The 22,290-nt window shown below is 47.6% G+C and overlaps 1 protein-coding gene across 1 annotated transcript; it reads left to right on the top strand.

The window, feature by feature from the left end:
* The first annotated feature begins 6,760 nt into the window (after positions 1 to 6,760).
* Positions 6,761 to 20,741, top strand: LOC308141184 (polycomb protein suz12-B-like). Its single transcript, XM_080511239.1, has 16 exons — positions 6,761 to 7,065; positions 9,705 to 9,751; positions 9,827 to 9,891; positions 11,470 to 11,538; positions 11,625 to 11,674; positions 12,115 to 12,200; positions 12,282 to 12,516; positions 12,785 to 12,887; positions 14,839 to 14,944; positions 15,144 to 15,318; positions 16,905 to 16,993; positions 17,237 to 17,380; positions 17,484 to 17,641; positions 17,719 to 17,917; positions 18,004 to 18,083; positions 18,241 to 20,741. Exons 1-16 carry the CDS (start codon positions 6,915 to 6,917, stop codon positions 18,605 to 18,607), a joined length of 2,124 nt encoding a protein of 707 aa, XP_080367365.1. The 5' UTR covers positions 6,761 to 6,914; the 3' UTR covers positions 18,608 to 20,741.
* Positions 20,742 to 22,290: the final 1,549 nt, after the last annotated feature.

Raw genomic sequence — 22,290 nt, 5'->3', positions numbered from 1 at the left:
TGTTGTTATTGTCTAGTGATTGTGTAGTGATTGTGTTGTTATTGTCTAGTGATTGTGTAGTGTTTGTGTTGTTATTGTCTAGTGATGGTGTAGTGGTTGTGTTGTTATTGTCTAGTGATTGTGTAGTGGTTGTGTTGTTATTGTCTAGTGATTGTGTTGTTATTGTCTAGTGATTGTGTAGTGTTTGTGTTGTTATTGTCTAGTGATGGTGTAGTGGTTGTGTTGTTATTGTCTAGTGATGGTGTTGTTATTGTCTAGTGATTGTGTAGTGTTTGTGTTGTTATTGTCTAGTGATTGTGTAGTGGTTGTGTTGTTATTGTCTAGTGATGGTGTAGTGATGGTGTAGTGGTTGTGTTGTTGTTGTGTAGTGATTGTGTTGTTATTGTCTAGTGATGGTGTAGTGGTTGTGTTGTTATTGTCTAGTGATTGTGTTGTTATTGTCTAGTGATTGTGTAGTGTTTGTGTTGTTATTGTCTAGTGATGGTGTAGTGGTTGTGTTGTTATTGTCTAGTGATGGTGTAGTGGTTGTGTTGTTGTTGTGTAGTGGTTGTGTTGATATTGTCTAGTGATGGTGTAGTGGTTGTGTTGTTGTTGTGTAGTGATTGTGTTGTTGTTGTCTAGTGATGGTGTAGTGGTTGTGTTGTTATTGTCTAGTGATTGTGTAGTGGTTGTGTTGTTATTGTCTAGTGATGGTGTAGTGGTTGTGTTGTTATTGTCTAGTGATTGTGTAGTGTTTGTGTTGTTATTGTCTAGTGATGGTGTAGTGGTTGTGTTGTTATTGTCTAGTGATTGTGTTGTTATTGTCTAGTGATTGTGTAGTGTTTGTGTTGTTATTGTCTAGTGATGGTGTAGTGGTTGTGTTGTTATTGTCTAGTGATTGTGTAGTGTTTGTGTTGTTATTGTCTAGTGATGGTGTAGTGGTTGTGTTGTTATTGTCTAGTGATGGTGTAGTGGTTGTGTTGTTGTTGTGTAGTGATTGTGTTGTTGTTGTCTAGTGATGGTGTAGTGGTTGTGTTGTTGTTGTGTAGTGATTGTGTTGTTGTTGTCTAGTGATGGTGTAGTGGTTGTGTTGTTGTTGTGTAGTGATTGTGTTGTTATTGTCTAGTGATGGTGTAGTGGTTGTGTTGTTATTGTCTAGTGATGGTGTAGTGGTTGTGTTGTTATTGTCTAGTGATGGTGTAGTGGTTGTGTTGTTATTGTCTAGTGATTGTGTAGTGGTTGTGTTGTTATTGTCTAGTGATGGTGTAGTGGTTGTGTTGTTATTGTCTAGTGATTGTGTAGTGATTGTGTTGTTATTGTCTAGTGATTGTGTAGTGTTTGTGTTGTTATTGTCTAGTGATGGTGTAGTGGTTGTGTTGTTATTGTCTAGTGATTGTGTAGTGGTTGTGTTGTTATTGTCTAGTGATTGTGTTGTTATTGTCTAGTGATTGTGTAGTGTTTGTGTTGTTATTGTCTAGTGATGGTGTAGTGGTTGTGTTGTTATTGTCTAGTGATTGTGTAGTGTTTGTGTTGTTATTGTCTAGTGATGGTGTAGTGGTTGTGTTGTTATTGTCTAGTGATGGTGTAGTGGTTGTGTTGTTGTTGTGTAGTGATTGTGTTGTTGTTGTCTAGTGATGGTGTAGTGGTTGTGTTGTTGTTGTGTAGTGATTGTGTTGTTGTTGTCTAGTGATGGTGTAGTGGTTGTGTTGTTGTTGTGTAGTGATTGTGTTGTTATTGTCTAGTGATGGTGTAGTGGTTGTGTTGTTATTGTCTAGTGATGGTGTAGTGGTTGTGTTGTTATTGTCTAGTGATGGTGTAGTGGTTGTGTTGTTATTGTCTAGTGATTGTGTAGTGGTTGTGTTGTTATTGTCTAGTGATGGTGTAGTGGTTGTGTTGTTATTGTCTAGTGATTGTGTAGTGATTGTGTTGTTATTGTCTAGTGATTGTGTAGTGTTTGTGTTGTTATTGTCTAGTGATGGTGTAGTGGTTGTGTTGTTATTGTCTAGTGATTGTGTAGTGGTTGTGTTGTTATTGTCTAGTGATTGTGTTGTTATTGTCTAGTGATTGTGTAGTGTTTGTGTTGTTATTGTCTAGTGATGGTGTAGTGGTTGTGTTGTTATTGTCTAGTGATTGTGTAGTGTTTGTGTTGTTATTGTCTAGTGATGGTGTAGTGGTTGTGTTGTTATTGTCTAGTGATGGTGTAGTGGTTGTGTTGTTGTTGTGTAGTGATTGTGTTGTTGTTGTCTAGTGATGGTGTAGTGGTTGTGTTGTTGTTGTGTAGTGATTGTGTTGTTGTTGTCTAGTGATGGTGTAGTGGTTGTGTTGTTGTTGTGTAGTGATTGTGTTGTTATTGTCTAGTGATGGTGTAGTGGTTGTGTTGTTATTGTCTAGTGATGGTGTAGTGGTTGTGTTGTTATTGTCTAGTGATGGTGTAGTGGTTGTGTTGTTGTTGTGTAGTGATTGTGTTGTTATTGTCTAGTGATGGTGTAGTGGTTGTGTTGTTATTGTGTAGTGATGGTGTAGTGGTTGTGTTGTTGTTGTGTAGTGGTTGTGTTGTTATTGTCTAGTGATGGTGTAGTGGTTGTGTTGTTATTGTCTAGTGATGGTGTAGTGGTTGTGTTGTTATTGTCTAGTGATGGTGTAGTGGTTGTGTTGTTATTGTCTAGTGATAGTGTAGTGGTTGTGTTGTTATTGTCTAGTGATGGTGTAGTGGTTGTGTTGTTATTGTCTAGTGATGGTGTAGTGGTTGTGTTGTTGTTGTGTAGTGGTTGTGTTGTTATTGTCTAGTGATTGTGTTGTTATTGTCTAGTGATTGTGTAGTGTTTGTGTTGTTATTGTCTAGTGATGGTGTAGTGGTTGTGTTGTTATTGTCTAGTGATTGTGTAGTGTTTGTGTTGTTATTGTCTAGTGATGGTGTAGTGGTTGTGTTGTTATTGTCTAGTGATGGTGTAGTGGTTGTGTTGTTGTTGTGTAGTGATTGTGTTGTTGTTGTCTAGTGATGGTGTAGTGGTTGTGTTGTTGTTGTGTAGTGATTGTGTTGTTGTTGTCTAGTGATGGTGTAGTGGTTGTGTTGTTGTTGTGTAGTGATTGTGTTGTTATTGTCTAGTGATGGTGTAGTGGTTGTGTTGTTATTGTCTAGTGATGGTGTAGTGGTTGTGTTGTTATTGTCTAGTGATGGTGTAGTGGTTGTGTTGTTGTTGTGTAGTGTTTGTGTTGTTATTGTCTAGTGATGGTGTAGTGGTTGTGTTGTTATTGTCTAGTGATGGTGTAGTGGTTGTGTTGTTGTTGTGTAGTGATTGTGTTGTTGTTGTCTAGTGATGGTGTAGTGGTTGTGTTGTTGTTGTGTAGTGATTGTGTTGTTGTTGTCTAGTGATGGTGTAGTGGTTGTGTTGTTGTTGTGTAGTGATTGTGTTGTTATTGTCTAGTGATGGTGTAGTGGTTGTGTTGTTGTTGTGTAGTGATTGTGTTGTTGTTGTCTAGTGATGGTGTAGTGGTTGTGTTGTTGTTGTGTAGTGATTGTGTTGTTATTGTCTAGTGATGGTGTAGTGGTTGTGTTGTTATTGTGTAGTGATGGTGTAGTGGTTGTGTTGTTGTTGTGTAGTGGTTGTGTTGTTATTGTCTAGTGATGGTGTAGTGGTTGTGTTGTTATTGTCTAGTGATGGTGTAGTGGTTGTGTTGTTATTGTCTAGTGATGGTGTAGTGGTTGTGTTGTTATTGTCTAGTGATAGTGTAGTGGTTGTGTTGTTATTGTCTAGTGATGGTGTAGTGGTTGTGTTGTTATTGTCTAGTGATGGTGTAGTGGTTGTGTTGTTGTTGTGTAGTGGTTGTGTTGTTATTGTCTAGTGATTGTGTTGTTATTGTCTAGTGATTGTGTAGTGTTTGTGTTGTTATTGTCTAGTGATGGTGTAGTGGTTGTGTTGTTATTGTCTAGTGATTGTGTAGTGTTTGTGTTGTTATTGTCTAGTGATGGTGTAGTGGTTGTGTTGTTATTGTCTAGTGATGGTGTAGTGGTTGTGTTGTTGTTGTGTAGTGATTGTGTTGTTGTTGTCTAGTGATGGTGTAGTGGTTGTGTTGTTGTTGTGTAGTGATTGTGTTGTTGTTGTCTAGTGATGGTGTAGTGGTTGTGTTGTTGTTGTGTAGTGATTGTGTTGTTATTGTCTAGTGATGGTGTAGTGGTTGTGTTGTTATTGTCTAGTGATGGTGTAGTGGTTGTGTTGTTATTGTCTAGTGATGGTGTAGTGGTTGTGTTGTTGTTGTGTAGTGATTGTGTTGTTATTGTCTAGTGATGGTGTAGTGGTTGTGTTGTTATTGTGTAGTGATGGTGTAGTGGTTGTGTTGTTGTTGTGTAGTGGTTGTGTTGTTATTGTCTAGTGATGGTGTAGTGGTTGTGTTGTTATTGTCTAGTGATGGTGTAGTGGTTGTGTTGTTATTGTCTAGTGATGGTGTAGTGGTTGTGTTGTTATTGTCTAGTGATGGTGTAGTGGTTGTGTTGTTATTGTCTAGTGATAGTGTAGTGGTTGTGTTGTTATTGTCTAGTGATGGTGTAGTGGTTGTGTTGTTATTGTCTAGTGATGGTGTAGTGGTTGTGTTGTTATTGTCTAGTGATGGTGTAGTGGTTGTGTTGTTATTGTCTAGTGATGGTGTAGTGGTTGTGTTGTTATTGTCTAGTGATAGTGTAGTGGTTGTGTTGTTATTGTCTAGTGATGGTGTAGTGGTTGTGTTGTTATTGTCTAGTGATGGTGTAGTGGTTGTGTTGTTGTTGTGTAGTGGTTGTGTTGTTATTGTCTAGTGATTGTGTTGTTATTGTCTAGTGATTGTGTAGTGTTTGTGTTGTTATTGTCTAGTGATGGTGTAGTGGTTGTGTTGTTATTGTGTAGTGATTGTGTAGTGGTTGTGTTGCAGGCGCTGTGGGTCTGTCTCTGGTCCTGCTGCTGGAGGACTGGGATCTTTGTCGCTGCGTGAGAAGAAGCACGGACGTCCTGACCCTGCTCACCATGTTCCTCTGGTTCGTCATGCTCCTCTCCTACTTCGTCTACTACATCCGTCAGAACCAGGTGGTCGCCCGCCGACACTTCGACTACCTGCAGTTCCTGCAGAGCCGCGACCCGTTTATCAGCTCCAGACAGATTTGAAGGTTTCTCAAAGACCCTGAGGAACTCCAGGACCCTGGAAACTCAAGTGAGCGACCTCTGTGGCTCCTCAAACTGCTTTCCATGCGAAACCTCAGTCAGAACTTCTTTTTTTTAACACACTTAAAGACTTACCAACAAACATGTTGAACTCTTCAACTATTTCTTCCCTTTCTCAAAGAGTTCTGGAACATCTGAAAAATCTAAAGTTGTAGCAGAAATTAATGTATCCTGTCGAAGCTTCTCAGCTGCTAGAAATCCATGCAAGAATCTGCAAAGCTCCTGTCAAGGGTTTCAATATGTAGATGTTTTATTTATGTTTGTCACAAAAGAAAAAAACACCTAAATAAAAAATTATGCAACACTGGTCATTTATGATGTAGGCTGTAAGTTTTTAATGAAATATGAATATCTCAATTTAATGGATTTTTTTTTTAGAATTGTGTAATAACATGTGAGGATAAAATGTGTTTTGAGGGGAAATGAAGTGGCACAAGGAAATAAAGTGTTTTTTCTAATGAATAATTGCTTTAACTTCATCAAGAGAGAGAATTTGCTGAATTTGTTGCATATTTATGCGTTTTTATGAACCTATTGCAGTTTTGTGTGCGCTCTTATGATTTTCTTGCGGTTTTATGTGCATTTTGAAGTTTTTTGGCAGTGTATTTGTCCCAATCTGTGAACCGGGCGGCAAACGCAGCTTCGAAGCCCCGCCCACCTTTACTGATTCACCAATGAGAGCTGAGAGTTCCACCGACCTCAGCAGTGATTGGACAGAGGCGCCAGAAGGCGGGATCTTTCAACACGAGTCAAACGTCCGTTCGGCCACCTCAAAGTTGAAGCACGACAAACCAGAAACACGGACGATAGATCCTTCAAAGTAAGAGCATGAATCAGTGAATCCTTCTCCGTTATCTTTTTTTAAACCTTGAACAATGTTTATTTAAGAGTTTATATAATGTTATCCCGAGAATAACGTGAGGCAAGCATCTATACTCAAATAGACTGATATCAACAGATATATGTGCTTGGATGGTTTATCTAACGCTCATTTGTTATTTGGTAGGATTTTTAACTTTGGATTAGGGATTTTAGGCAGTCATAAATAAAAACATGCGTTCAAACAGTTCTTGATTTTCCTTTTGATGTGTTTAACCAAAGAAATAAATATGATTTGTATAATGTTACACAGTAAAATGACATCAACTTCAACACAAAAGTTTATTTTATTTTGTAGAGTAAAACCGGATGTGAGTGTGATATTCCATCGCTTGCCTCCGCCGAGAGCCGAACTTACCCAGCCGCTCGTGGAGAGATGTGAATTTTCTTCTCCGTCGTGTTTCATATTTCATCAAAAACGAGCGAATTCTGATGTTTATCGGCTGTTTGGCGGCTCCGGTTCTGGTTTCGTCGTAGAAACCGGAGCGCGAGCGGCGGGCGCTGCTAGCCGGTTAGCCCGGCGTTTCGTGCTAGGTGGCTACGGAAGTTAGCGCGCTGAGGCTCACGGGTCGCCCGGAGGCGGCTCTCCTCTTCCGCGCATTTCCAGCCTCCTCCCCGGGGCTCCGCGGCTGGCTCACCCGCTCCTCCGTGGGGACGTCTCGCCGCGGCTCCTCCGATGTCCTCCGCCGTGGAAGCAGCGTGTGTTCGGGGATGAGGAGTGCGGGCGGTCTGCGGTGAGCGGCTGCTTTCTGGAGGCTCTTTTGTTTTGACAAAGAACCGAGGAGCCGCTTTCTTTCCACTTCTCCTCCGGCGGAGGGGCGATCACCGCCTCCCTTCATCCCTCTCTCGCCCCGATCTCCCCCCCTGATGGCTCCACACAAGCAGGGCGGCAGCCACCCGGTGGGGTTCGGCTCTGGGGGGAAAGCCAACGGAGTGTACCCGACGTCCTCCGCAGCCAAGAAGCCCAACATGCAGCTGCTCCAGGCGGACCACGAGCTGTTCCTGCAGGCCTTCGAGAGTGAGTCCCGGCTGGAGAACTAGGCAGATTAGACCTGGAGAACCAGGGAGATCAGACCAGGGGAACCAGGCAGATCAGACCTGGAGAAATAGAGAGATTAGACCTGGAGAACCAGGCAGATTAAACCTGGAGAACCAGGGAGATCAGACCTGGAGAAAGAGAGATCAGACCTGGAGAAAGAGAGATCAGACCTGGAGAAAGAGAGATCAGACCTGGAGAAAGAGAGATCAGACCTGGAGAACCAGGGAGATTAGACCTGGAGAAATAGAGAGATTAGACCTGGAGAAATAGAGAGATTAGACCTGGAGAAATAGAGAGATTAGACCTGGAGAACCAGGCAGATTAGACCTGGAGAACCAGGCAGATTAGACCTGGAGAACCAGGGAGATCAGACCTGGAGAAATAGAGAGATTAGACCTGGAGAACCAGGGAGATCAGACCTGGAGAACCAGGGAGATCAGACCTGGAGAAATAGAGAGATTAGACCTGGAGAACCAGGCAGATCAGATCTGGAGAACCAGGGAGATCAGACCTGGAGAAATAGAGAGATTAGACCTGGAGAACCAGGCAGATCAGACCAGGAGAACCAGGGAGATCAGACCAGGGGAACCAGGGAGATCAGACCAGGGGAACCAGAGAGATCAGACCAGGAGAACCAGGGAGATCAGACATGGAGAAAGAGAGATTAGACCTGGAGAACCAGAGCGATCAGACCTGGAGAACCAGGGAGATCAGACCTGGAGAAATAGAGAGATTAGACCTGGAGAACCAGGCAGATTAGACCTGGAGAACCAGGGAGATCAGACCTGGAGAAATAGAGAGATTAGACCTGGAGAACCAGGCAGATTAAACCTGGAGAACCAGGGAGATCAGACCTGGAGAAATAGAGAGATTAGACCTGGAGAACCAGGGAGATCAGACCTAGAGAAATAGAGAGGTTAGACCTGGAGAACCAGGCAGAGCAGACCAGGGGAACCAGGGAGATCAGACCAGGAGAACCAGGGAGATCAGACCTGGAGAACCAGGCAGGTCAGACCAGGAGAACCAGGGAGATCAGACCTGGAGAAATAGAGAGAGTAGACCAGGAGAACCAGGGAGATCAGACTAGGAGAACCAGGGAGATCAGACCAGGAGAACCAGGGAGATCAGACCAAGGGAACCAGGGAGATCAGACCAGGAGAACCAGGGAGATCAGACCAGGAGAACCAGGGAGATCAGACCTGGAGAACCAGGGAGATCAGACCAGGAGAACCAGGGAGATCAGACCAGGAGAACCAGGGAGATCAGACCAGGAGAAGCAGGGAGATCAGACCTGGAGAACCAGGGAGATCAGACCAGGAGAACCAGGGAGATCAGACCTGGAGAACCAGGGAGATCAGACCAGGAGAACCAGGGAGATCAGGGTCAGACTGTCACTTCAGAACACAGGGAGAGGTTTCGTGTGTGTGTGATATAGCTGACCTGCTGATTGGCTCATTTTGTCAAAGTAACAAGAATAAAACTTTCTTAAACGTTAATTTGAAGCCTGCAGTGAAAAGTTTCTTGAAACAAGGACTAAATCTTCTGAATCTTTCAACGAGACTGAGGTTCTACCCGCCTGGGTCTTGTTTTCCGTTTAATCTGTCTGGTGACGCAGACCTGGATCTTTACAAATAAACTATTATTATTATTATTATTAATATGCTTCAAATATAATATCCTGGTTCTTTTAGACCTAGATTTTTTATACAGACCTAAACGGAGAACCGACATTAATTCAAACCAGAACTGAGTTATAGAAAGCTGACAGTTTTTTAAATTTTTCCTCATTTATGATAGTTTTATCTTCTTTTAATTTTCTCCATTTTACTTATTTCAAAAGCTCTTTTTTTTAGCCACGAGTCTTTTTGAAAATGACAAGAGGAAAAAAAGAATGAAATGTTTATTTAGGTATAATTGTCTGAAGGCCTCATAGAGCTGCAGGTTCAAACCGACCACATCCTCCTGAATTCAGCAACACTAAACCGGTGCAGCCACGTGTTTCCACTGACGCTTTCTTTAAGTTCACAGGAAAATGTCAGTGAGCAGAACTACATCAGAATCTTGACTCGGTACAAACTCAATATGAAATAAACTTACTCAAAACCGATTAAAACCTCCAAACAATGATGGGGTGAAGACGTTTCCTCCTGTAAAGACGTTTGTCATTGAAGAGACAATTTCCAAAGTCTGATCATCCTGTAATACCACTTGGTACCAGCAGGTGGTGTGTTAAAGTTTTCCAGAATTCAGAACAAGAAAAGAGTCACGATGTTTGGTTTGAATTAGTCCACGATCTTTTGTTGTTGTTGTTGTTGTTGTTGCACTTCAGTTTGAACGCTTGGTGGAGCTTCAGTAAGATCGCTCTGGTTCCATCACACGTCTGGAACTACGAGGAGCTGATTGACTCCCAACCAGACCCAGAGTCTTCTACTTTCATTTGAGTTTTTCCAACTCGCATCCGATCAGGACTGTTTAAAAGCAGCCGACGCTTGGCAGGAAGACTCTGGCTGTTTAAATACCACCATTTAACTCCACGTGAGCACACAGAGCAGGAGTATGGAGCAGGCAGGCCGCAGTCTGAAGCCGTCGGACTCCATTCACTGTGTTTCTCTCTGCAGAGCCGACGCAGATCTACCGCTTCCTCCGCACCAGGAACCTGATCGCCGTGAGTCTGGGGTCAGCTCTGAGCTCGTCCACCTGAACCCACACCTCCTAACGCTTGTGTTTCTGCTCCCGGTAGCCCATCTTCCTGCACAGGACGCTCACCTACATGTGCCACCGCAACTCCCGGGGCAGCGCGAAGAGGTAGAGAGAGTGTGTGTGTGTGTGTGTGTGTGTGTGTGTGTGTGTGTGTGTGTGTGTGTGTGTGTGTGTGTGTGTGTGTGTGTGTGTGTGTGTGTGTGTGTGTGTGTGTGTGTGTGTGTGTGTGTGTGTGTGTGTGTGTGTGTGTGTGTGTGTGTGTGTGTGTGTGTGTGTGGTGGTACTAAAACTAACAACAGCACCAACTAGTGGACGAACATGAAAACTACATTGTTTTCTGCCGGAGACATTAAACATAAAACGTCTGTGGAACAAAACCTTCTGGTAAACGAGGAGTCTCCTCCTCCTCCTGCTCCTCCTCCTGCTCCTCCTCCTGCTCCTCTTCCTCCTCCTGCTCCTCTTCCTCCTCCTCCTCTTCCTCCTCTTCCTCCTCCTCCTCCTGGTCCTCTTCCTCCTCCTACTGCTCCTCTTCCTCCTCCTGCTCCTCTTCCTCCTCCTCCTCTTCCTCCTCCTCCTCCTGCTCCTCTTCCTCCTCCTGCTCCTCCTCTTCCTCCTCCTGCTCCTCCTCTTCCTCCTCCTCCTGCTCCTCTTCCTCCTGCTCCTCTTCCTCCTCCTCCTCCTGCTCCTCTTCCTCCTCCTCTTCCTCCTCCTGCTCTTCTTCCTCTGCTCCTCTTCCTCTTCCTCCTGCTCCTCTTCCTCCTCCTTCTCCTGCTCCTCTTCCTTCTCCTGCTCCTGCTCCTCTTCCTCTTCCTCCTCCTGCTCCTCTTCCTCTGCTCCTCTTCCTCCTGCTCCTCTTCCTCCTCCTTCTCCTGCTCCTCTTCCTTCTCCTGCTCCTGCTCCTCTTCCTCCTCCTCCCCCTGCTCCTCCTCTTCCTGCTCCTCTTCCTCCTCCTTCTCCTTCTCCTCCTCCTGCTCCTCCTCCTTCTCCTCTTCCTGCTCCTCCTCCTCCTCCTCCTCCTGCTCCTCCTCCTCCTCCTCTTCCTGAGACGCTCCAGCAGACGGTTCTCCTTCAGGGAGCCCACATGTTGAAGGTGTATGTGAGGGGCCTCCAGGAGAACATGGAGGCTGAGCCTCACAGCTGTTTGTGATCACTGAGCTTCATTACCGGGCATGGAGCCTGGGGGGGGGGCAGCCCAGCGGGGGGCAAGTGGTCTCACTATGTGAACAGACCCGCCACACTCGTTACAGCAATATGATGCAAGCAGGTCTGTGGTTCCCCGCACTGGTCTGTCTCGGGGCCCTGGTCTGTCTCGGGGCCCTGGTCTGTCTCTGGGCCCTGGTCTGTCTCGGGGTCCTGGTCTGTCTCGGGGCCCAGGTCTGTCTCGGGGCCCAGGTCTGTCTCGGGGCCCTGGTCTGTCTCGGGGCCCTGGTCTGTCTCGGGGTCCTGGTCTGTCTCGGGGTCCTGGTCTGTCTCGGGGCCCTGGTCTGTCTCTGGGCCCTGGTCTGTCTCGGGGCCCTGGTCTGTCTCGGGGTCCTGGTCTGTTTCGGGGTCCTGGTCTGTCTCGGGGCCCTGGTCTGTCTCGGGGCCCTGGTCTGTCTCGGGGTCCTGGTCTGTCTCTGGGTCCTGGTCTGTCTCAGGGAAGCAAGAAGAACATGTGAGTCACTAACTGCTGGTGTTTGACAGGAAAAGCTCCAAGGTGGACAATCTGCTGTTCAAGGTGGAGAAGATGAGAGGAGAGCAGGAGACGCTCAGGTAGAGACTCCAGGAACAACCTCACTTCATCCACCCTCTCCTCTCTGGTCCTTTAATCTGAGGAAATGTTTCTTCTTCTCCTGCAGCTTGGCCTCCAACCTGCATCTCACCTTCACTGGCTTCTTCCACAAAGCTGGTAGGCTCCGCCCCCTCATGTGATCACATCAATCAGTCAGGGGAGGAAGATGCTCTATAATCTGATGTTAGAGGAGGAAGATGCTCTATAATCTGATGTTAGAAGGGGGAAGATGCTCTATAATCTGATGTTAGAGGAGGGAGATGCTCTATAATCTGATGTTAGAGGAGGAAGATGCTCTATAATCTGATGTCAGGGGGGGAAGATGCTCTATAATCTGATGTCAGAGGGGGAAGATGCTCTATAATCTGATGTTAGAGGGGGAAGATGCTCTATAATCTGATGTTAGAGGGGGAAGATGCTCTATAATCTGATGTTAGAGGGGGAAGATGCTCTATAATCTGATGTTAGAGAGGGGAAGATGCTCTATAATCTGATGTTAGAGAGGGGAAGATGCTCTATAATCTGATGTTTTGACGTCTTTGTCCCTGCTTGTTCAGGAAAACCGTCTCAGGACAGCGAGAACGAGCAGAACTCGGTGTGTCTGGAGGTTCTGCTGGTCAAAGTCTGCCACAAGAAGAGGAAGGTCGGTGCTCCACGCTTTCCTCCACATCCAAGCTGTAAGACTGAGAAGGTGCGCGACCTCTGACCTCTGACCTCCCACCAGGACGTGAGCTGCCCGGTCAAGCAGGTGCCGACGGGGAAGAAGCAGGTGCCTCTGAACCCGGAGCCGAGCGGCGCCGGCGTCCAGGCCAAGGCGGGGGCCGTGCCGTCGCTGCTCGTCCCCAGCAGCGAGTTCGAACCCAGCAACTCCCACATGGTGAAGTCGTACTCACTGCTGTTCAGGGTGTCCAGGCCCGGCTGCACCCCCACGCTCAACGGAGACAATCACTACGGCAGAGGTGAGCCGCCACTCACACCCACACCTACTGTCATCTGCTGCTTTGATCTGGTCGTCACTGTGGTGACCGGCTGGGAGGAGGCGGACCTCCTGCTGTGGTTCATGACACTGTGTGTGTGTGTGTGTGTGTGTGTGTGTGTGTGTGTGTGTGTGTGTGTGTGTGTGTGTGTGTGTGTGTGTGTGTGTGTGTGTGTGTGTGTGTGTGTGTGTGTGTGTGTGTGTGTGTGTGTGTGTGTCTGTGTGTCTGTGTGTGTGTGTGTGTGTGTCAGAGTATTCAGAGGAGGTGGTGAACAGGAAGAGGAGGAGCTCCGCCCTCAGAGACGAGGGCGACACCACGTTTGTGGCTCAGATGACCGTCTTTGATAAGAACAGGTGAAGAAACTCTGATCGGTTTGTTTCTTCCTCATGAAACTTCTTCTCATCCACCTTTTACACCTGTTCCTCCTCTTCTCTCCTCTTCTCTCATCTTCTCTCCTCTTCTCATCCTCTTCTCTCCTCTTCTCTCCTCTTCTCATCCTCTTCTCTCATCTTCTCATCGTCTACTCTCCTCTTCTCATCCTCTACTCTCCTCTTCTCATCCTCTTCTCTCATCTTCTCTCCTCTTCTCTCATCTTCTCATCGTCTACTCTCCTCTTCTCATCCTCTACTCTCCTCTTCTCATCCTCTACTCTCCTCTTCTCTCCTCTTCTCTCATCTTCTCATCCTCTACTTTCCTCTTCTCATCCTCTACTCTCCTCTTCTCTCATCCTCTACTTTCCTCTTCTCATCCTCTACTCTCCTCTTCTCATCCTCTACTCCCCTCTTCTCTCCTCTTCTCATCCTCTACTCCTCTACTCTCATCTTCTCATCCTCTACTCTCCTCTTCTCATCCTCTACTCTCCTCTTCTCATTCTCTACTCTTCTCGCATCTTCTCATCCTCTTCTCTCCTCTTCTCATCCTCTACTCTCCTCTTCTCATCCTCTACTCTCCTCTTCTCTCATCTTCTCATCCTCTACTCTCCCCTTCTCTCATGTTCTCATCCTCTCCTCTTCTCATCCTCTACTCTCCTCTTCTCTCTTCTTCCCATCCTCTACTCTCTTCTTCTCATCCTCTACTCTCCTCTTCTCATCCTCTTCTCTCATCTTCTCATCCTCTACTCTCTTCTTCCCATCCTCTACTCTCTTCTTCCCATCCTCTACTCTCCTCTTCCCATCCTCTACTCTCTTCTTCTCATCCTCTTCTCTCCTCTTCCCATCCTCTACTCTCCTCCACTCTACTTTACTCAACTATACTCATCTATTCAACTCACATCTATTCTCCTCTACTCTCCCCTCCTCTACTTGACTCTCCTCAACTCGACTCTGTTTGACCCGACTCTCCTCTACTCGACTCTGTTTGACCCGACTCTCCTCTACTCGACTCTGTTTGACCCGACTCTCCTCTACTCGACTCTGTTTGACCCGACTCTCCTCTACTCGACTCTGTTTGACCCGACTCTCCTCTACTCGACTCTGTTTGACCCGACTCTCCTCTACTCGACTCTACTCAACTCTACTCTGCTCTCCTCAGCCTCAGTTGGTTTCCATGACAATACGGTGTGGGTGGAGTCATCAAAGCTTTTCCCTGTGTACAAGTAATCACCCTGGTTTGACGCAGAGCCAATGTACATTGCATATCAGCTCATATAATAGATTCAATTCTATATATTTATTCTTAATGTTACAACATGTGAATCATTACGATGGTGCTTCACTGGCCGGTGTTTCGGTTTCACTGGTGCCCCTGTTAACTGGTGACTCCTGCCTCCAGCCGTTAGCAGCAGCTGATGTTTAACTAAGACCAACAAAAGCTCCAGGACAGTTCCGGGTTCTGGTCGGGTTTTTAACATCTGCTGTGAAAAGGAGCCGCTGGAGGACGAAGGTCATCACTTAACAGGAGAACCAGTTAATCCAGAACACCGGTGGTCTGGTGGCTGGGAGACGTCCTGAATCGTCTGGTCGCCTCCAGACAGAGAAACGTCTGCAGCTCCTCGCTGCTCCACTGGTTCTGATCGGGTTTCAAAATGGTGAATCAAAGATGCTCTCCTGACTCATGGAGTGACATCACGCCCCGTCCAATCAGAGGCTGCCGTCTGCCGACGTCACATTGTCTACTGGCCTCAGCTCACTGGAGGAGGAGGCAGGACGGGCGCTGGCAGCGGAGAGGCGGCAGTAGAAAGTAGTGAAGTGGAGTCAGGCTGAGCAGGAACCAGTGGACAAGCAACGCTTGTTTCTAAAGTGAGAGACTCAGACGTCTTCTCATCCTCAGACGTCTTCTCATCCTCAGACGTCTTCTCATCCTCAGGCGTCTGCAGCTGCTGGACGGAGAATATGAGGTGTCCATGCAGGAGATGGAGGAGTGTCCCGTCAACAAGAAGAGGGCCACCTGGGAGACCATCCTGGACGGGAAGGTGCGTAGAGAGCAGCTCCACCTGGAGAGCAGCTCCACCTAGAGATCAGCTCCACCTGGAGATCAGCTCCACCTGGAGAGCAGCTCCACCTGGAGAGCAGCTCCAATTTCACTAAAATAAGACGTAATGGAAATGTCATCATCATTTGGACAGTCTTATCATATTAAAGCTCCTCCTCCTCCTCCTGCACCTCCTCCAGCACCTCCCCCCCTTCGAGAGCTTCTCTCAGGGCCCCACCCTGCAGTTCACTCTGCGTTGGACCAGCGACTCCACCAGCAGGTCCACAGCTCCTGTGGCCAAACCTCTGGCCACCCGCAACTCTGAGACCAACCAGGACCCCCGGACCAGCACGCTGCGCGCCACACACACCCTGGGTCAGCACACACACACACACACACACCCTGGGTCAGCACACACTCACACACACACACACACACACACACACACACACACACACACACACACACACACTGATACATCCCGGGTCAGCACACACAACACACACACACACACACACACACACACACTGATACACCCCGGGTCAGCACACACACACACACACACACACACACCCTGGGTCAGCAGACACACACACCCACACACACACACACACACACACACACACACACACACACACACACACACATACACACACACACACACACACACACACACACACACTCACTGATACATCCCGGGTCAGCACACACAACACACACACACACACACACACACACTGATACACCCCGGGTCAGCACACACACACACACACACACACACACCCTGGCTCAGCAGACACACACACCCACACACACACACACACACACACACACACACACACATACACACACACACACACACACACTCACTGATACATCCCGGGTCAGCACACACACACACACACACACACACACACACACACACACACTGATACATACCGGGTCAGCACACACACACACACACACACACACACACACACACACACACACACACACACACACACACACACACACACACCCTGGGTCAGCAGACACACACACACACACACACACACACACACACACACACACACACACACACACACTGATACATACCGGGTCAGCACACACACACACACACACACACACACACACACACACACACACACACACACACACACCCTGGGTCAGACACACACACACACACACACACACACACTGATACACCCCGGGTCAACACACACACACACACACACACACACACACACACACACACACACACACACACACACACACACTGATACACCCCGGGTCAGCACACACACACACACACACACACACACACACACACACACACACACACACTGATACACCCCGGGTCAGCACACACACACACACACACACACACACACACACTGATACACCCCGGGTCAGCACACACACACACACACACACACACACACACACACACACACACACACACACATACACACACACACTGATACACCCCGGGTCAGCACACACACACACACACACACACTGATACACCCCGGGTCAGCACACACACACACACACACACACACTGATACACCCCGGGTCAGCACACACACACACACACACACACACACACACACACACACACACACACACACACACACACACACTGATACACCCCGGGTCAGCACACACACACACACACACACACACACACACACACACACACACACACACACACACACACACACTGATACACCCCGGGTCAGCACACACACACACACACACACACACACACACACACACACACACACACACACACACTGATACATCCCGGGTCAGCACACACACACACACACACACACACACACACACACACACACACACACACACACACACCCCCCGGGTCAGCACACAACAAAGACTAAAGCAGGAAACAGGATCATGTTTTATCTTTTAGACGATTAAAGTCCAACGTCTTCCTGCAGCTGTCAAGGAGCCTTTAAACTCCGACGTTCAGACGAGAAGGGAGCAGATCTCAGCCGAACCTCGACAGAAGCTACGGATCTTCTACCTGGTGGGTGGCGTGTGTGTGTGTGTGTGTGTGTGTGTGTGTGTGTGTGTGTGTGTGTGTGTGTGTGTGTGTGTGTGTGTGCGTGTGCGTGTGCGTGTGCGTGTGCGTGCGTGCGTGCGTGCGTGCGTGCGTGCTGACCCGGGGTGTGTGTGTGCGTGCGTGCGTGCTGACCCGGGGTGTGTGTGTGTGTGTGTGTGCGTGTGCGTGCGTGTGTCGCTGCTCTGAGGCCTGACGCTCTGCGTGCAGTTCCAGTACAATCACAACACGCGGCAGCAGACGGAGGCCAGAGACGACCTGCACTGCCCCTGGTGCACCCTGAACTGCAGGAAGCTGTACAGCCTGCTCAAACACCTCAAGCTGTCACACTCCCGCTTCATCTTCAACTACGTGGTGAGATGCTCGCGCCCCGCCGGCCAATCGGAGGAGCTGCTGCTGCTGCTGCCTGCGGCCGGTGGTTGTAATGTTGTGGCCGACGGTGTGTTGTGGTTGTCAGCCTCACCCTAAAGGAGCGAAGATCGAGGTGTCGGTCAACGAGTGCTACGACGGCTCGTACGCAGGGAACCCTCAGGACGTCCACAGCCAGCCCGGCTTCGCCTTCAGCAGGAACGGCCCGGTCAAGAGGACGGCCGTCACCCACGTCCTGGTCTGCAGGTACGCCCCGACCCCCCCGAACCTCCGCCCGCCGCCCGCCACCTGAACCCGTGCTCTCTGTCGCCCCGCCCCCTCAGGCCCAAGAGGACGAAGCCGAGCCTGTCGGAGTTCCTGGAGCCGGAGGACGGCGAGCGCGAGCAGCAGCGGACCTACATCAGCGGACACAACCGGCTGTACTTCCAGAGCGACTGCTGCCTGCCGCTGCGGCCGCAGGAGCTGGAGGAGGACAGCGAGGACGAGCGCGACCCCGACTGGCTGAAGGAGAAGACGGCGAAGGTCGGTGGCGGAGCCGCCCCGTCTCAATACCGTCTCGGTACCCCCGCCCCCCGGGCTCACGCCGCTCTGCTCGCTCTCCCCCGCAGCAAATCGAGGAGTTCACCGACGTGAACGAGGGCGAGAAGGAGATCATGAAGCTGTGGAACCTGCACGTCATGAAACACGGGTCTGTCGCTTTAAGAGAGCCTGTCGCAATAAAACGCCGGCGGAGAATCCGCCGGCGCCAACGGGGAAAAGCAGGAAGTTGGCTGGTCGCGTGTGACGTCAGGTGATGTCGTGGGGAACGTTTGGGTCCTGAATCCCGACTCGTCTTGTGCTTTCAGCTTCATCGCCGACAACCAGATGAACCAGGCCTGCCTGCTGTTCGCCGAGCAGCACGCCGACCTCATCATCGGCCGCAGCCTGGGCCGCAACTTCCTGCTGCACCTCATCAGCATGCATGACTTCAACCTCATCAGCACTGCCACCATCGACCGCGCCATGGCCAGACTCCGCCTCCTCCGGAACCACGGCGCCCGCACGGAGGAGCAGGAGGAGGAGGAGGAGGAGGAGGAGGAGGAGGACTGGGAGACGGCAGAGGAGTCCCAGCCAGAGCCGGATCTCTACCCCTTCCAGGTTCAACCCAGTGGCGAGACCAGCAACGGCGTCTCCCAGGAGCGAGGGGGAGCCTCTTCATCTTCATCCTCTTGAGGAAGAGGAGAAGCGCCGGAGAGACTGAAGGCCAGACAAACTCTTTTAAAGTGACGAGAAACACGACAAACAGTGGGGGGGAAACAAAAACTGCAACAAACAGGTGTCACACACACACACGCGTGCACACACACACACACACACACACACACACACACACACACACACACACACACAGTAACTGCAGGGATTGTCAGAAACAAGAACAACTTTTTTAAATAAGCGAAGTCGCTCGTTTTCCATTTTTCAGGAGATTCACCAGCTGGTCCGACGCTTCGGTCTGTCAGGTTCCAGAGGTGCTGCAGCGGCTGCTGCCTCTTCTCTCACACACACACACACACACACACACACACACACACACACACACACACACACACACACACACACACACACACACACACACACACACACACACACACACCCTCAGGAGCAGATCTCAGGGCTCCAATCAGAATCACACTGAGGGAGTAAATCCTTAAAGGGGACCTCTTACGCTCCTGCTCTTCGGATCAATGCGCTCGTTTCTGCAGATCAGTCGTTTCTGCAGATCCGTCGTTTCTGCAGATCACTCGTTTCTGCAGATCACTCGTTTCTGCAGATCACTCGTTTCTGCAGATCACTCGTTTCTGCAGATCACTCGTTTCTGCAGATCACTCGTTTCTGCAGATCAGTCGTTTCTGCAGATCCGTCGTTTCTGCAGATCCGTCGTTTCCGACACGCGGCCCCGCGCTTGTAATTTGACAGCAGCATCCTGGTCGCCGTGTGTGACGAAGCTGCGTCTCTTCAGAGGTTTCATAAACCAACCGTTATTATGTAGGTAGCTTTAGTTTGAAAATACGTTTTATTTAAACGTCAGCATGAGAACGTTCCAGCTTCTTTTATTCTACATCTATACACGGGAATGTACTATTTATTATAATAAACTCAATCATATTTTAAGGTTTAATTTAATTTTAAAATGTTTCTTTGAGCTTCAATTGGTCAAATCAGCCTTTGATGTCACAAAAAATGAGTGCAGGTATCAAATCAGCCTAAAAATAAAAAAAAATATTCAATATAACCAAAGAATAAAATTGTTGATATTCAGATGATGTAAAGCATTCCAAGTTTGTAATTTGACACCAGCTTTATGATGAGTGTTTTTTTATGAAGAAATCTCAGGAGAAGCTTTCGTACCATGTCAATCACCTGACGTTCAAACTTGGCATTTAGCGATGAAGTGATGGCCGTGTTATTTGACACCAGCCTCGCGTTGTGCGTGTCTGCCGCGCAAACCTTTTCAATAAATGAGTTAGAGCAGGTTTCCTGGAGGAGGAACTTTATGTTCAACGCGGCCGTCAGCTAAAACAGCTGGATTATTTGCGCCGGTAATTTGACACCAGCCTCGTGCCGTTTAACACGTTCATCCATCTGCGAGAGAAACTTGACAGTGGGGTTATTAATGCAGGTAATTTGACACCAGCATCATGATTACTTTCTCACAGCCCGTGTGCATATTTTGAAAAAAAAAAAAAAAATTATATTTCAGACGTGGCGTGTCATTTCTCTAGCCTCGTGTTTTGTGTAAAAAAAAAAAAAAAAAAATTAAGTGAATGGAAATGTGAAAAAAAGCGTAAAAGTTCCCCTTTAAGTTCCCCTCATGTGTACAGGGTTCCTTATTTCCACCCCACGCTATTTAAAAAGAAGGAAGCGCGGTGCTTTATCTCGGGACTACTTTCAAGAGCGGATTGATACGCGGTGCTGTTTCCATTACGTAGGTTTTGTACGTTTTTCTTCTCTTTGAGCTCCGGAACCTGCAGTTTGACCCCCTTTGTCTTCCGGTGAGCCGGTGACCCCTGCAGTGCTCTCCACTGCGCCAAAGCAATTCCCACTGGTGCTGCGCTGTGTGACTCCACAGCGCCCTCTACTGCCAGCTCATGCTGAGACACCTGGACTGTCCTGGTCAGGACAACAGATGGACCCTTTGCCGTTAAACTCCGCCTCCTTCTACACAAGGAAGAATTAAAACCACACGTGGACGCAAACGGCGAGCTGATGATGTTGGTGGATTTACTTTCTTACACGGGAACTTTTTTTTTTTTTTTTTAAAGTGGAAATTGCTTTTGTTTTGAATTCTAATAAAAGTTTAAAACTGCACGTTTGCTGAACTTTTCAGGACGTTATACATTTGATCCACAAACCTGCAGACTTCAGGCAACGACGGCGTCCCACAGGGTTCTGTGTTAAGACCTGTACTCTCCGTTATCCAAGCTTCCCATTGGGAATATTGTCAGGACACACTTCAACTTCTGTTAATATGCAGATGATACACATCCTTTTAGATTAATTACCATTAAGGCCCCAACAACTTTTCAAGTGGAAACTCGTCATTTCTGCATTCAAGAAGCTCCAACTTGCTCTCTGTTCGTAAAAAGTTGAGTTTCCAGTCGCTCCAGCGACGTCTCAACACACTCCTAAACGTTTGGCGCTTTAACTTGAAATTGTCAAGTAAGCAGGTTCTTAGTTCCACAGCTCGACCTGCTCTGATATAGAAAACTAGAGCTACACTCGGTAGAGCGCGGAGCTTCACCAACGCCACATTTGTGGAACTGAGTTGGCACGCTAGCCGTTAGCTCTTGTCGATGCTAACTAGCATGTCAGGTAGCGACATCACTGTGAAACACTGACCAGGGAGCATCTCTATGACAACAGACGATCTCCAAGAGGTGCCTCTCATCCACTTTGTATGGGACGGTTTTTCACCGTTTTTTGAGATTTATTCGGAAACGGTTCAGCTACCAGGCTACGGAGAGGCTGCAAGGCTTTCTGGGAGATTTAACATCCCAAACATCTAATGGACTGGTGACAAATCATCCCTGAAGATTTCATGCAATTCGGGCAAGTAGATTTTGCGAAAACTTGGTAAAAGACATACAAATGAATAAATACACGCAGACACACAAATAACCTTCTCGGCCAACTTTCAGTGGCGACAGTAGAAATATTGAGGAACTAAAAATACCTGGTTGTCTGAGCCGTCAGCTACTCTACCCTCAGAGTAAATCACAATAAGACATTGGCAAGGTGGAGCCATCAAATCTGGAAAGCCTTTATCAACATGACAGGAACCAACTTGTCACATGTTGGAAACGTCTTTTGATACTTGGGAGGTTTTCTTTTTCATTGATATCAGAGAAAACGGCCAAAATGCCAAGCAAAACTCGTGTTGACAAAATGAAATATACTGAATGTAAAATGACCAAAACAAGATTCAAATAAGCACAAATGTGTCATAAAAGCACAGAAAAGTTTATGTGAAATATGATAAAGAATAATAAAGGATAAATAAAGAAGCTCTAAAATTCTGGTGTTCACAGGAGATATGAAGAGGTCGAGTTTCACTCAGGAGCTGAAAGACTCGACTCTTTACTGAACCCGCCCGAGTCTTTTGACTCAACTCTTTATTGAACCAAATGAAAAGACTCGATACTTTACTGAACCGAATCGTAAGATTTGACTCTTAGAAATTAACCTTGTCAAAAGATTTTTTTTTTTAACTTATATTAAGAAAAAACAAAACAATACAATAACAAATTCTTGTAGAGGAAATGCAAACTCAGAAATAAACTACATTGTTTAAGGAACATGGTGGGGGGAGGGGCAAAAGACTCGACTATTTACTGAACCCGCCCGAGTCTTTTGAC

This window comes from Blennius ocellaris (genome assembly GCF_963422515.1).
Source record: "Blennius ocellaris genome assembly, chromosome: 16".
NCBI lineage: Eukaryota > Metazoa > Chordata > Actinopteri > Blenniiformes > Blenniidae > Blennius > Blennius ocellaris.
This window is presented reverse-complemented; position numbering and strand designations above follow the sequence as displayed.

What these genes read in the sequence shown, in the direction of transcription:
- LOC308141184 (XM_080511239.1), top strand. Translation starts at nt 6,915, where the DNA reads ATGGCTCCACACAAGCAGGGCGGCAGCCACCCGGTGGGGTTCGGCTCT. An exon ending in GCACCAGGAACCTGATCGCC is followed by an intron (nt 9,752 to 9,826) that starts GTGAGTCTGGGG and finishes TGCTCCCGGTAG; the next exon opens with CCCATCTTCCTGCACAGGAC. An exon ending in AGCTACGGATCTTCTACCTG is followed by an intron (nt 16,994 to 17,236) that starts GTGGGTGGCGTG and finishes CTCTGCGTGCAG; the next exon opens with TTCCAGTACAATCACAACAC.